At 46.5% G+C, this 14,730-nt stretch overlaps 1 protein-coding gene across 1 annotated transcript in view; it reads right to left on the bottom strand.

Annotated features, from left to right (window-relative positions):
- Positions 1–11,858, bottom strand: part of efna2a (ephrin-A2a) — a 152,066-nt gene extending 140,208 nt beyond the window's left edge. Inside the window, exon 1 of the mRNA XM_061743400.1 lies at positions 10,882–11,858. Coding sequence (XP_061599384.1) covers positions 10,882–11,018 — 137 coding nt within the window. The 5' untranslated portion in view covers positions 11,019–11,858. The remainder of the gene's footprint in view (positions 1–10,881) is intronic.
- Between the last annotated feature and the right edge of the window lie 2,872 nt (positions 11,859–14,730).

Genomic DNA, 14,730 nt, shown 5'->3' with positions numbered 1-14,730 from the left:
AGGTATGGGAGTTGGAAGAGGGGTTAAAAAAAAGGCAGGATTAATGCTTCCGTAGTCTTATATATACTCAACCCCGCCCCCCTTCCTATCTGTGCTCAAACTGGGTCGAACTTACCCCACTTTCTTTTGATTTTTTTGTTCCGGTCCCTTGTGTCCGGTCCCCAGCGTACCCAGACAACAGTGTACGTGTTATCAATCTCCAATGGGTCTACATGAAAACGGAGCAGCGGGTTCCCCATTAGAATATCAGGCAGACGGAACGGAACCGGTCCCATTCTTCTGCCGGGCTAATACAATCGGCTCAACCAGTCGGGACCTGGGGAGGAGTATTAGAAGGGAAGCAGAAACAAGGATGGAGCAGGAATGACAATGCCTATTGTTCGTGATGTATTGAGTGCAGCCTGACATCTTTCATATTCAGGGCCGGTATCTTCCTATCACTCTTTCATCCCCGTCTGCCGGGCCTCTCTCCGTTTTCGTCTTCAGACCCGTTCCCCTCTGGCTTCTGTCTCTCGGATTGAACTGTTTTCACTCCCTGTTCATTAGGAAAACAACTCCTGGGATCTCCCTCCCGGTTGTTTTGGAGCACTTACATCATCATCATCATCATCATCATCACTACTCTTATAGTCATTATTGTCAGCAAACCTCATTACTGGAAGATGGCAACAGAAGCAGCAGCACTGCAGCACAGTATCCTCACCCGGTCTTGCAACCTGCTGCACTGCATGAACAAGCACGCGTTGGGGGAAGTTAAGTAAACATTTCATATCGCATTACTGATTCCACACCATGCTGCTGCCATACTAAACAGATCATTCCACTCCTATGGGCAGATCAAATGATGATATTTTCCAGCAGGCACAGACACTCTCAAGGCAGGAATGAAAATCTGGCAAAAAAGGGAACGTTCTGTGAAAGATGCATTAGAGAGGTCTGATTTCATTCGCCCAGGGGGAACGTTTTCTCCCTTTTTTTTTTGCAAACCTCCTTTGAAAAAAAAAGAGATCATTTCTACGACAAGGATCATCATTCTAAGCCACTACCTTAATAAGAGAAAGACTAAAATCTCCTATCTAAAAGTGAGGAGATAGCGAAAGTACAACGAAATAAATCCAAGAAGCAGGAGATACTTTGATCGATTTATAGAACGAGGTTCTGATTATCAAACACAGTCGAATCAAACTGCGTCTGAATAACCAACGTCCCTTCATGCAGTCCAGAATTTGCTGGAAAACATCACAGGTAAAATCACGAGACTGCAATTCAAACATATAAACATCTGTTCAGCAGAATATTCCACAAAAGGTGCCCCAAGTACTCGAGATGATATACTCTCATCGTTTCCTTCGCAGAGGCTCTATTACATGATTCGTATGTGTATTCGTAGCCAGCTTTCTGCATTACTTTGCCATAAAATGTTATCTAATCTTCATCAGAGTTGCAATAATAGACAAACAATGCGCTTAAATTGATGACACAGTTATTATTTCTCATGTCTGTGCATCCAATAAACATTCTGAGTGCTGGAGGGAAACGAAAGCGAACGCTCAGACGGCTAACGCGAAGGAAAGCTAAATGCACACCTGGAGTCCAGTCGATAAACAAAGTTCGGAGGTGTGGTTTAGAGCTATTTGGACTGTTAAAAGACACAAACATTTCAAGTTTATTGTTCATAAAAATAAAAATCTACTCCTGGGAACTATGCCTCCAAGTTAAACCCCTTCAAAGGCACGACTGAAGCAAAATAAAAGCCATGCGGAACAGCTAAACTCCTGAAGACATCACTGAATGCAAGTGTGTTGGTGACCACTGGCAGGGCGTCCGCGGCAAACACCGCCAGGGGGAACTGCTTCTGCTGTTTGGCACCTCGAGAGCAATCCTCAGAGCTGTGGACTTATTAATCTACTAGACTACTCGGAACTACGCGGTGCACCAAAAAGGGCAAAGCTGATCAGAATTAAAGCGTCATCTCAAGAATGAAGCACGGTGGAGGTGGAGTCAGGGTTTGGGTTTGCCTCTCCACCTCAGCACGTGCACCAATTACAAATCAATGAGAGGGAAATGAATCCAAAATATCGCACTGGATAACGTCAAAGGGTTCGTCCACCAGCGCAAACTTTTGCAGAGAGGAGATGGTCTAGCAGGACGATGAGCCGAAGCTTGCAGGAACGAACCCCACAACCACAAAGCGGCTTTACAGAAAGAAAATCCACATCTTTCAGTCAGAGCCCAGGCCTTAAACCCTCAGGGATGCCGTGGAATCACCTCCACAGAGCCGTTCAGAGCAGAAATCCAACAATTGTGTCTCATCTGCAGCGGCTCTGCAGAGAGGAGCGGGAAGAGATTCACTCGAGAACTTCAGTTCTATCAGCTGAAGCACATTACGTTTGTCTGTTATTGTCATTTCCATAAAGATCAGAGATGTTTATGACAAAATAATAGAAAAAAAATCAAATGGTTCACATACTTTTTTATTGCAAATACCCTAAAAACCAACCTGGGTTTTTATGGCACTTAAACTACCAAAGACTCTCTCCCATCCTGAAACGTATTTATTTGATACACAGTTCACGCGGAAACGGCCGAGTTTCACCGTTAATGTTGCAGCCGCAGGGAAATTCTGGGGCCAGATTCTCTCTCTTTTTCTTTCACAACCGACAGCCAAGCTTTTCCAGCCGGCAGGAAGGAAACGCTGGCTGTCGTTTGTCTCATCGCCGCTGCCACTCAGACACTTCTGGCTCATTTTCGTCAGTTAGAAACCTTCTCGAGCAAGAAGCACTTTTCCACCAGCCGAAGACACGTGACGTGGTGAAAATTACAAGTGTCATTCATGCCAGACAAATGGTGGAGACTCAAGGACTTTTTTTCTTTTTGAATGCAATTTTAGTTGTAACAGTCAGATTACTAAAACTTATAAAATATAATACCAAAAAACAAAAACAAAGCTCCAATTCAGAGCCCCTAAACGGTAAATAACGCCAGCTTTCTCACCGACTTAACACCATTTGCCCAATCGTTTCTCAGCAAACGCTCGCAGCAGGAAAGTCGCAGGTGTAATGAATCACTTAAACAGAGCCAGCTCTGCGTGCCAGCGTGCACGCTGAGTCTGCTCTGCAACAAACGCACAAATGCATCCTTGTTAATATGATTAGCCCCATCTGTGCCTAACAAGCCCAAAATGGGAATGGCGTGAAAAAAAAGAGATGCATCAGGTCCACATATTACACAAACCAGAAAAATAACGTTTTAACGTTTTACTACTCGGCCTACACCTCTGATGGTGCGTTTGCTCTCAGCTGTACCAACCAATGACGCCACCGTCACTGGGGTCAACCTCCAACCTGCTTGTGTGAAGGACTCGCTTACTTAGAAGGTCTTTTTTATTTTTGGATTCTGTGGGAGAGCAGAAGGTAAACGCTCACAAACTGAAAAACTGAAATAGTTATTTTGTTAGGCTACAGCAAACATCTGAGGTCAAACAGACTGCAGTTTCTCAACTGGCCACTGGGGGTCCGGTTCCAAGGTAGTGTCTGCAGCCGGACCCTCGAGGAGCCAAGTCAGAAGAGACCCCGGAGGTGCTCCTGCAGACCTCCTGCAGAACTCCTGCAGACCTCCGCCAGGAGCTCCACGGCTCCTCCACCACGTCTCAGGTGAGAGGCCCTTCTGCTGTCATTTAGCACCAGCACGGGGCCCCGCTCCATCGGACTTCTGCTCATCCTCGTGTTGACTCAAGTTGGATCAGAACGAGTGGAAAAAAATATTAGTCTGCATCAAAAGCACTTTTCTCAGGAATCCCATGGGTGACACCATTTTCTGAGGTGAGCACGACGTTCCTACTTTTCCCTCTTCGAACAGGAAAGAAGTTCAATTTGGGGTAAAAATGTTCCAGACTTTGTTCGTACTGAAGACAGGAGACTTGAAAGTGTCTTCTGATGATTTTTCTCACTGGCACATACGCCACTTTAGGGAATGTGGTTTTATTTCAAAGCAGTAAACAGGCAAAAGGAATATGCTCTGAAATAGTCAATTATAACAGTTTTGCCAAAAACAGTTTCTGAAAAAAAAGGAGTCAAAAGTTGTAACTTCAGGAAAAAGACGGCAGCCGTAAGCAGACAAATCAGAGACTATGTCGATGCCAACCTGCCCTTCCGTACCAGCGCTCTTTGATAAAATAAACCCTCGTGATTCGGCTCTGGGGCCCATCCAGCCATTTCCAGCTGGTACATAATGTACCAAACCAATCACAGCAGAGAGAAGCTTTAGAGAGGATTTAAGACTGATGTCGGAAATCACAGTCTAATCCAAAGAAACCAGAATTTCTTGGTATGGTGATGGGGAAGTGTCAGGACTAACTAGATCTGGGCTTGTGTCTCATCTGAAGCTGCAGGCATAAAATAAGATGCAGCAACTGGACCCAAAGTGCTGTGAGAGAGTTTGGTTGATGAGATAATGATGCTGCTCGGTGTCACAAGTGTCCAATCAACTGCTCTGCTGAGGCGGTTATGAAGTTGTGAAGATTTTAAGCGCTGTATATCCCCAAGACTCGCTTCTTTCATGTACTGAGTCCATGTCAGAGAGAGTGAAACGTGTAGGATGCTCCAGTCCTCCAGCTCATACATGTACCGCGCATCGGCTCTCCTCCGCTCGGGATGTCACCGCGCAGTTTCCTCCAGGTGTGCTTTTCATGCAGCAGAAACAAATTATCATCCTCATCATCAAAAATCCCAAATTGATCCTGAAACGTCGCGCTCTCGCCGCGCATTTTCCGCTCCGGTGCCCCTGCATACATTAAGATGACCTCCCTGCTGCCAATCACTGCGTCTGGATGTGCTGATGACTAACATCAGCAGCCTGGATCTCGTTATGTAACGCTGGGAGGAGGAGGGGGTCTGCGAGGACTTTAATTACCCGTAAACGGGGGGTGTGAGGCCGCGGATCCCCGCAGGGACTCCTCGCAACAGACCGTCGCTCCACTCCAACCCGCGGCAGCTCCCGCGCCGTGTGGGCCGCGGCGAGGACGCGGGACTCCCCGCACGGGCGGAGGATGCGCGCCAAGGGCAGGTTCCAACTGTCAGTAATTGAGCAGGAGGAGATTTGCATGTAAATCAGATGCGCATCTTCTGCATGCGTGTGGCGCGTCTGAGGAGATGCGGGTGACCGTGTCCGCGGGGGCGCGCCACGAAACACAGCGCACTCGCCATGTGCGCAAACTCTTCATGTGATCGATCCGCCTGCAGCGAGAGACTGCGTGGGAGCCGGAACTCACACTTTTGTGTGTGTGTGTGTGTGTGTGTGTGTGTGTGTGTGTGTGTGTGTGTGTGTGTGTGTGTGTGGACGTCTCGTCAACCATCGGCGCGTCTCGCTGACGCGCAGTTCCTCAAAGACGCGGGGATGAAGAGAGGAGGAACAAAGAAGAAAAGGGGAAGAAAGTCTTTTGAAGGGTAAACCCGCGGATTAGATGAGGTGATCCTCCTGGACCATTCAGCCGGCGCATGTGCGTGTTGGAGCGTGCTTGTGTGTGTGTGTGTGTGGATGGGAGCGCATTGGCCTCTCACCTGCAAGCTTTTTATTATGAGCCTCGGTGTTCATATACACCAGCAAAGAGAAGGTATTTATTTATTTGAACTGAACAGCCCCAGTCTGGGTGCGTTCACCACAACTGCCCTCCAGCACGTGCGTGCAGGGCGATTCTAGGGTCTGTTGGGGCCCTAGGCAAAACTTTCTAGGGGGCCCCTCAAACCAGCATTCATCAGCGTTATGTTATAATAAACTGACACCAACGAAAACTTTATGAAATTTTGTTTTTTATTCCAAATGTTTTTCTTTACCTTCGGCTGAGCTGAATCGGCTCCATTCAAAACTTCCAGAATGAACGTTAAATTCTGTGCACACAACACTGTGTAGTTTTTTTTTTTTTTGACACCGTGTACAGGTGGATGATCCGTGATCATGGGAATGACGACATGGGGGCCCTTGAGGGAGGTTTCTTACTGGCTACTGAGATGTCATTGATAAATGCCCTATGTAAACTTATGTATGTATTAAAGAGGAGGATGTGGTCATTGCGGTTACCACATTTTGAGATCTGTGGAGTAAAAACAGCCTTCAAAATACTTTTTTAGTCCTCAATACCGCTGACAGGAAACACCTTTGTTTATAGTAATAATTAAAAATTTTAAATTTTTTTTTTTTTTTGGGGCTTCATGGGCCCCCAACAACTCGGGGCCCCAAGCAGTTGCCTGCCTTGCCTGTTCACAAGCTGCGCCCCTGCGTGCGTGCATGTGTGTACAACAGTGAGGAAACAGAGAAATGGGGTCTGCATAACCTTGTATTCAGCGGCCACTCTTTCTGGCTGGATGTGATTGTGTGTGACCTACATTTAGCTGCCACTGCTGTGTACTATAAGTGCAGACGTGTGTGCGCGCGTGTGGGTTCCGCATTTATTCCCTCACAAATCCCTTCTTGTGGGTCCGAGAGATTTCCCGATCCTGCTCGAAAGTTGCGGCATTGTTGTGATAATGTTATGTTAATAACGTTATGCTACTCTGTTACCGTGCAGCCTAGTATCCCATCACACCAGGAGCATGCACAAGACTGTGTGTGTGTGTGTGTGTGTGTGTGTGTGTGTGTGTGTGTGTGTGTGTGTGTGTGTGTGTGTGTGTGTGTGTGTGTGTGTGTGTGTGTGTGTGTGTGTGTGTGTGTGTGTGTGTGTGTGTGTGTGTGTGTGTGTGTCTGTGTGTGTGTGTGTGTGTGTGGCTCCCCGCCGCGACCGAAAGTGGCCGGGGCTGTTTGAATTGGATTATCAAATGCGTTTTCTACTATCCAGTGAGACCTTGAAAGAGACCGGCCTGCTGGGAGTCAGAGCCCTGGATTTAAAGGTTTGGGCCAATTTGTAGTAACACCCTCCCATCAGAGCAGAGTATTGGTTAACATTATTATTGTTATGTATTTATGACTTATCCAGGTTGATCTCCTTCAGGTCACATTGCTCCCACAAACAGACTTGGCGGTCCAATTAATTAGCCGGCTTCAAATATTTAAAGATGTAGTAGTTTGATGGTAATTAACGTCAGAGAGGAACTCTGGGAGAAAAGTAGGCCAAGGAAAGGGCTCCGGGTAAACAGACGGGAAGTGGACGCGCATTCATCGGAGGGATTGACTCAGAAAATATACGCGCACCATTCAGCTCGGACATAATGGAGTCGAAGAGAAACTCAAACATACACGGGAGCAAATTTATGCAAAACGGAATCCGTGGAAGTCTGGGGCTCATTTTTCTTCTGTGTAATCAGAGTACTCGCTCAAGGAAAGAGGTGCTACTAGTAAAACTGCCAAACGTAATCTTTTTTCCTGCAGAGATTACCAAGAACCAGATCAAATTGACCTCATTTAAAGTGTAAACAGCTATCTGAAAAGCTCAGCACACTCGTGTGCCCAGGAGCTGACAAATGGACTCTCTCACAATATGCTGCCCCCACTTGGTCTGGAGGGGGAACGCTTACACGAGGTGCCTTAAACCCTCAAAATCTTTCTTTCCCTTGCAAATGTTCCGTTCAGGGGTCGCCATAGCGAACCATCCGTCTCCATCAACCCCATCCTCTTCTCTCACCAACTAACTTTGTGAATGACAAAATAAGACAGAAAATCCTAATTTAAGTTAGGAAGTTAAATATTAAAATAAAAAAACACCCCAAATTTAGTCTTTAACAGTTTTCAAATTAACTTTTTTCTTTGTATCTCCATGAACACGTTGCATATTTTATCATGCATGTATAAGTAGGTTTTAATTTTATGAAACCATTTTTAAATACGTTTTAGTTGTGGTGCAGAATAAATGTGTCTCAAATGAAATACGTCAAGCATTAAGGGGTTAATAATAATAATAATAATAACACATTTAGAGTTATAAAACACTGTTAACTCTGAACCACCAACAAACATTTTGCACCACAAATGACTAAGAATTACATCTATGTTCACGGCTTGATACATAAACCAACTGTAAATTAAAATATATATATATATATATATATATATATATATATATATATATATATATATATATATATATATATATATTATACTCTAATTAAGACAAGCTTCCAAAATGAAAAAAGTACTAAATATACAAATGCGTAGTTGATAAATACTTTAAGAGATTTCTACATCCTAAACCTGCATGACTCTCCTCCGCACGCTCGATTGCAGCAGAAGCAGCAGATTTTTACATAAAACCCCCTTCAGAGACAACATACCAGAGATATTTACACCTTCTCTGTGATAAACTGGGGAGCAAAATATTAGTACTTTGTTCAACTTATGTTTCCAGCAACTCAATGCGAGTGAAGGTTCAGCACCGTCTTGTTTTCGGTCCCTGACAACTTCTGCAGGGAAAGTGTCCGGGCAGCAGCCCCGCGATCAATATCACCAGCTGCTCTCTAACTTCGTCCCTCTGCCATGTGGCGTCGAACAAAAGCACAGATTAGTAAACTGGGAAGAAGAACAACAACAAGTGTCCTTAAACAGGGAAGCTGCAAGATGTGAGGCTCTAATCGGGAGCTTGAAGGCTGCGCGGGGATAAACTGTTCACGTCCCGCTGCTCTTTCCTGCAGCCGTTTCTGAAGAATGAAGAGACGGCGTGAGCTGTGCGATCCACCGAGGTGCAGCTGTTCCTTTCCACAGATGTTTGGAGGAAACCAAACAGCATTTCAGCGTAAATACCTCGCAGCCAGGGGTGATGATTACGGGCTGTTTAGCAGAAACCTGTCAACCGTGAAGTCACCTGCACCCCCCACGCAAACGAATGTAATTGTCGACTATTATCGGGATAAAGAAGAGTGAAGCATCACCGTCCTTCATATCTCTGCTGAGAATTGCATTACACGTGTTTTTTAACAGAGTGACGCGTCTTTCCTCCGTCCTATCTGTGCTGAGTTGCACATGCGCAGTAGAGTCCAGCGCCAGGTAAACAACATGGTGGCGGCAGATGCAACAGCATAGCGACTGGCAGCAAAGTTGAATAAAAGATGTATCTTTGGGTGAAGTGTCCATCTTTCTTGTCTTTTATTTTTAATCAGCGCATCATATAGGCTAAACAACCAAATGCCAATGCTGAGTGCTAAATAAGAGCCGTCTGATAATTACGACATTCATAATCCGATTAGTCGGCTAATCAATTATCAGAATGATGGTAAACTGCAGCCCTGCTGCACACATGAGTTATCACGCTTTCTCAGATGTGCTTTTTGTTTTTTGCAGTTAACAAGTGTGGAACTACGTCAATCAACAGCGGGCGGCTCAACAAGCTGATTCATGGGGGTACTTAGGATTTCCCATAGGCCTATGCTATTTTTCTTCTTTTTTTAGCCTTAATTCTTGTTAAACAATGACATATAGACAAAAGTTGTAGGCCTACATGTTTCCTTACTACCCCCCCCCCCCCCCCCCCCATTCAGATGATGTTCTCTGTTCAAAAAGCATGAAAAAGAGGGGGGGGGGGGGGGGGGGGGGGCGGGGGGACTTCTGCACAACAACAAGAATATGCCTAAATGTAGTTTCCCTTTTTCGATTTGCTATAATATCTTCAACTGTTTGATCATTTTCTCCTTGTAGTGATCAGTGAAGTTTAACTGCTACAAAAATAGAAAAATAAAATAGAACATTTCTCAAATTTGAGGAAGAAAAATGAAGATATGGACTTAAGAGGCGCAGCATCAGCCCTGCGCGCCTCGCCGCTGACGGCGGAGCTGCGGCCCCGACGCGCTGCTGCTGCTGCTGCTGCTGCTGCTGCTTCAGCAGCGATGCATTTTTGATGCCCCCTCTCCTCTCCCTCCAACTCCTCCGTCCGCACCCGACGGAATAACAGCGCCACCAGTAACCTTTCATATAGCTCCAGTGTGCCCCAGTGACGTGGGCCGTGTGTAGGTGTCCGCGGGCTCCCGCGCGAGTGTTTATGGTGGGAAAGAAGGACCGACGGACGAATAGCGAGACAGAAAGAGAGCAAAGGGAGAAGATGTTCCCCCCTGCCTGATAAATATTTGAGAAGCCTTCTGTGGAACGGTGATGCAGTCAGAGACAGGCATGTTGGAGCTGTGTGTGTGTGTGTGTGTGTGTGTGTGTGTGTGTGTGTGTGTGTGTGTGTGTGTGTGTGTGTGTGTGTGTGTGTGTGTGTGTGTGTGTGTGATGCAGGGAGTCAGGGGCCGTCAGGTTTGAACTAATTCAGCCGTGAGATAGGGAGAGGGAGCACTTTCACTGTTTATTTATCTACCTAGGAGAGGAAAAAGGCAAAGAAGAGCAGGAGGAGGAGGAGGAGAGGGAGAGGGAGGGAGAGAAAGAGGCTGGCTGACCAGGTTGTCACAAACCATTAGACGGATGGACCCAGTGCGCTGTGCCCCATGTCAATGAGAAACCCAGTTAAGGATGTTGTGTGCGTCCGCGGGCGCGCAGGCCCGCGCGGACTGGCTCAAGACTCCAAAACCAACTGGAAATAAGAGTTACGGGCTTTGTGGGGAAGAGAGGGAAAAATAGAAGAGAGGGAGTGGATCTGCAGACATTGATGGGGAGAGAAGGAAAGATGCCCTCATTGTTTAAGACAAAAGGATCTCCATGTGCCACATCATAAGACAAGCCGGTGCGCGCGGCTCATTGTTAAAACATCAGTTTTTCCATCTGCAAACCCAAGAACAAGCGGGCTCCCGTGTAAACAGGTTGGCCGCACCGCACCGGGAGCTCTGGCTCCTTACAGATGTCATTCCTTGAGGTTGTAAGGTTTATTTTGAGGTGCATGCATGGTAGTAAATAAACAATGCCTCAGACAGACGGACGCACACGCAACGCACGCAGCCCGAGAGGCCAAACTCCATACAAACAAACACTCACTTGGGATTGGAGCTGTTCCAGTAAACAGTGTGTCTGTCAAAGATGATCTTCTCCTCCGCCCACACGGACACCCAGGACAGGACGGTGAGCAGCACGACCTCCATCACGCACCTCTGGCCCAGCGTGCACATCAGCATCCCAGACACCCGGCAGCAGCAGCTCTCTCTTCTCTGCGTCGATCTGCCGCCGGAGCTGCAGAAATCCCCTCTCTGGGTCGCGGACGCCCGTCTGCAGCGCGTCTTCGGACGAATCGGGTCAAGGATCGTTATAAACGGCGTGATTAGGACCCCCCCGCGGGAGTTTCAAGTCATGCTGCGATGCTGATAAATCCACTTCCAAACTTGGCCAGACAGGAGAGAGAGGAGGGGGGTGTTCACATGTTATTCACAAGCGGGATGCTGCGAGCGCGTCTCCTCGGCGAAAAGTCCGAAACTTTTCTCTCCATTACGCGCCGCACTAGGGCGAAAGATGCGCCACCTGGATCAGATCCCGCCCGTCTCCTCCCCCCCAAAAAATGATAAAAACACAATCACTCACACATCAGAACTCAGCCACGGCTCGTAATTGTGTGTCGGTGCCGTCGCTCAGCGTTCAGCAGCAGACAGAGGCAGCAGTCATATTTGTTGCAGCCACATTTATGTCGAGCGTGGCGCACGCAGTATCTCCTTTCACAGCCAATATCTCCTCGTCTGACCCGTTCTCTTATCTCACTTTGAGAAAATAAATCCCAGAATGCACGAGCACGCTCCCCTTGCCCCTGATTGCCGCGAGCATCCTCCTCAGAACCGCCTCAGTCTCTCCCGGCACCTCAACTTGGTGATCCGTCCGCGCGGCCGCCGCGGCTCCGGTCCAGCGCGCCTCCACCTCACCTCGCCTCCTCCACCTCAGACAGGTGCAGGTGGGCAGCCGTGGGTGGGGTGGGTGGGGTGGGGGGTTTGGGGTTCGGGGGGTGACGGTGGCAGCTTTAAATCCCAACCAGCGCGAGCGCAAACCTCCACCTATGGCGGCAGCATCACTCACTGAAGCCCTGCTTCGGCGCAAGTATAACCCACCCCACCTCTATCCTCGCATCTCCGCGCGGGCGGGGTCTGGGCCCGGCTGACTCACGGCGTCCTGGAGATGCAGGGAAGTCATGAAAACACTCAGTGAAAGTAAAACAACTTTAAACAGGAAATATTACCCCCCCCCCCCCCCCCCCCCCCCCCTGAGGGGAACTTGTAATTTTTTCTCATGATTGTGATCCACATCCATCTGCGTATGTAAGGCGCTCCAGAGGTGAAAAAGCGGCTGGCTGGTGGAGGTGGGGGCTCTGAGGTGGAGGCTCGGAGCAGTGGAGTCGCTTCAGTGGCGTCAATTCAGTCAAAGCTAAGGTATGGCAAGGTTACGAGTCACAGAACTTAACTAGAGTATCAATCAACACGTCTAGCGAATACTCATCACAGAAGTCTACTATGGAGCTTATCTGTGCGGTCAAGAAAATTGGAACTTTTTCAAATGCAGTCTCGCTCACTGCAAAAACTCAAAATCTTACCAGGAATATTTGTCTTATTTCTAGTTAAAATGTCTCATTTTTAGTCATTTTTAGTCTCATTACACTTAAAACAAAATCATCGCCAGAAAAATAACTTATTTGACCATTTTCACCTGTTTCAAGTAAATTTTCAATTGAAATAAGTAGAAAAATCTGCCAGTGGAACAAGATCTATCTTCTTATTACAAGAAAAACATTTTTTTACTTATTTTAAGTGAAAATCTACTTGAAACAGGTGAAAATTGTTTGAGTTTTTGAGTCTTGTCTTAAATGTAATGAGATTTTTTTGACTAAAAATTAGACATTTTAACTAGAAATAAGACAAATATTCTTGTTAAGATTCCAATTTTTTGCAGCGTAACTAGTGAAATCGATCATGTTGTTCTGTTATATGTATTAAATGATAGAATAATCAATACAAATAGACATTAAAACACAACCATTTACATTTTTCCTTGAAGCCAAGGTGTGGCGGCTGCCATACCTTGCCATACCCAATTGACGCCCCTGAGTCGCTTTCCAAACGGACTCTTAAACCGCCTTAGCCAGAAACCCCTAGACATCTGTGCGTAATGAGCCGCTGCCACCCTGATGCGCACTCCTCTGCAAAATGAAACCCATCTCATATATTTAGCCCCCCCACCCCCCACTTGGAGAACGGTTATGGCTACAAATGCATTGTTGCAGACTATCCTGCTCTCGTAAAGTGCTCAGAGCCTTTATTGTAACGTGTCGATAGTCTATCTTGGGCAGAATGAGCTCCGGTGAGGATCAATCTACCCCCAACAAGATGAGAATTGATTCAAGGAAGTCGTTTTGCAACAAGTTCATTTACAGTCTTGGGAAAGGAATCAGTATGTTAACAAAAAGAGGGGGATCAAAACAAATTACTTCTTGCTCCAAACCATCCGTCATTCTTACGGGCTGAAGCTCTCTGCAGCTCTCCCCCCCCCCGTCTCCATTGCGCCTCGCAGTCGGCTCCGTTATGCAAAGTGGCCTACTTTCACTCTGCCTGCAAAGTAATGCCTGTAATTTGGGGCTGCGCAACTTCAGGCGAGGGGAAAACGCATGCACCCCCTCCTCTCATAACCCAAATACAGCTGCATGTTGTCTGCTCCCGTGGATGAATTATTCAACATCTGTCTGAGGCCTGCATATGTAAACAGGTGGATGGTCTCCTGATGGCTCTTTTTTAAGAGAAACCAGGAGGCACTAAAAACATCCCTCACCTCAGGTTCATACGTCCCCTGTTCTGCTTCCCCTGGACGTGAGTCATACTCACGTAATCTGCAGAGTTAAGAGTGCTGGGTTGATTTAGTCATCTTAAATATATATTTTTAAAAAATGTGGGTGAAAGGATGTTGACTCTTAAATTGGTGAAATCTTTAACTGCCCTGCAGAGAGGCTTAAGGGAGATTAACTGAAGCACATTTGCCTGACTTTTATGTCCCACATCAGACGTTCAGCATGTTATTTGACTTGTACATCTGCGGTAAAGATTCAACAGGTCACAAATTATACAAATAACCCCAACCACTTGATCAGTCATGCAGGCCCTACTTAGCAAAACAGCAGGTCTGCATTTGTGTGGCCTCCCTGTTTGTAAGTATGTCCCTGATTAGAGGCTCCAGCACTAATGTAAATAAACGCTGCCAGATGTGGCTGAAATACTACCACCCACGTGCACGCGCACGGGCCCTGGGATGGAGACAAAGACAAAGAACTACCCAAGGGGTCAGAAACAACCAAAGTAGGAGTCTCGCCACACAGAATGACGCGCTGAAACTTGCTTGACATTATTTTTGTGATGCCTACTTTGTTGTTCTCCCCAGTTTATGACTAAAGCAAGCCTTCAGTGTTTTGAGAGCAAGTCATTTGAATTTTAAAAAACCCTCCCAAGTCTATGTTTAGATTATTACAGAGTTTTTCCCTTCTACCCAGTTACACAACCTCTTTTGCATTTGAATATTTTCCATAAGGAGGGTTCTGGGTGGATGACTTTCTGCTTCAAATTACCGGTTGCAGAGTGAAAGATGCTGCAAATAATCAGGAAGGTCTGGGCTTGATCATTGGCAGATCAAAGCACCCAATTCCTGTAAAAAAAGGGAGTGTAATGACTGACAGCAATAGACTTAAAAGGGGAAAAAAAGCTGCCGGTTAAGTACCTGAACATGAAATATTTAAGTGGCCGCACCCTTGCACAAGTTATGGCCTTCAACATCTCTGATACACTAGCTAAGGAATGCGCACCGATAACTTCATCTTTAACCTTCAAGCCCTACTTTCATGTGAAAAATTATTTCAGTGAATTCACCCCA

The sequence above is a fragment of the Cololabis saira genome, chromosome 16 (genome assembly GCF_033807715.1).
Source record: "Cololabis saira isolate AMF1-May2022 chromosome 16, fColSai1.1, whole genome shotgun sequence".
Lineage (NCBI taxonomy): Eukaryota > Metazoa > Chordata > Actinopteri > Beloniformes > Belonidae > Cololabis > Cololabis saira.
Note: the sequence above shows the minus strand (reverse complement) of the source record. Positions and strands in the feature narration are given on the sequence as shown.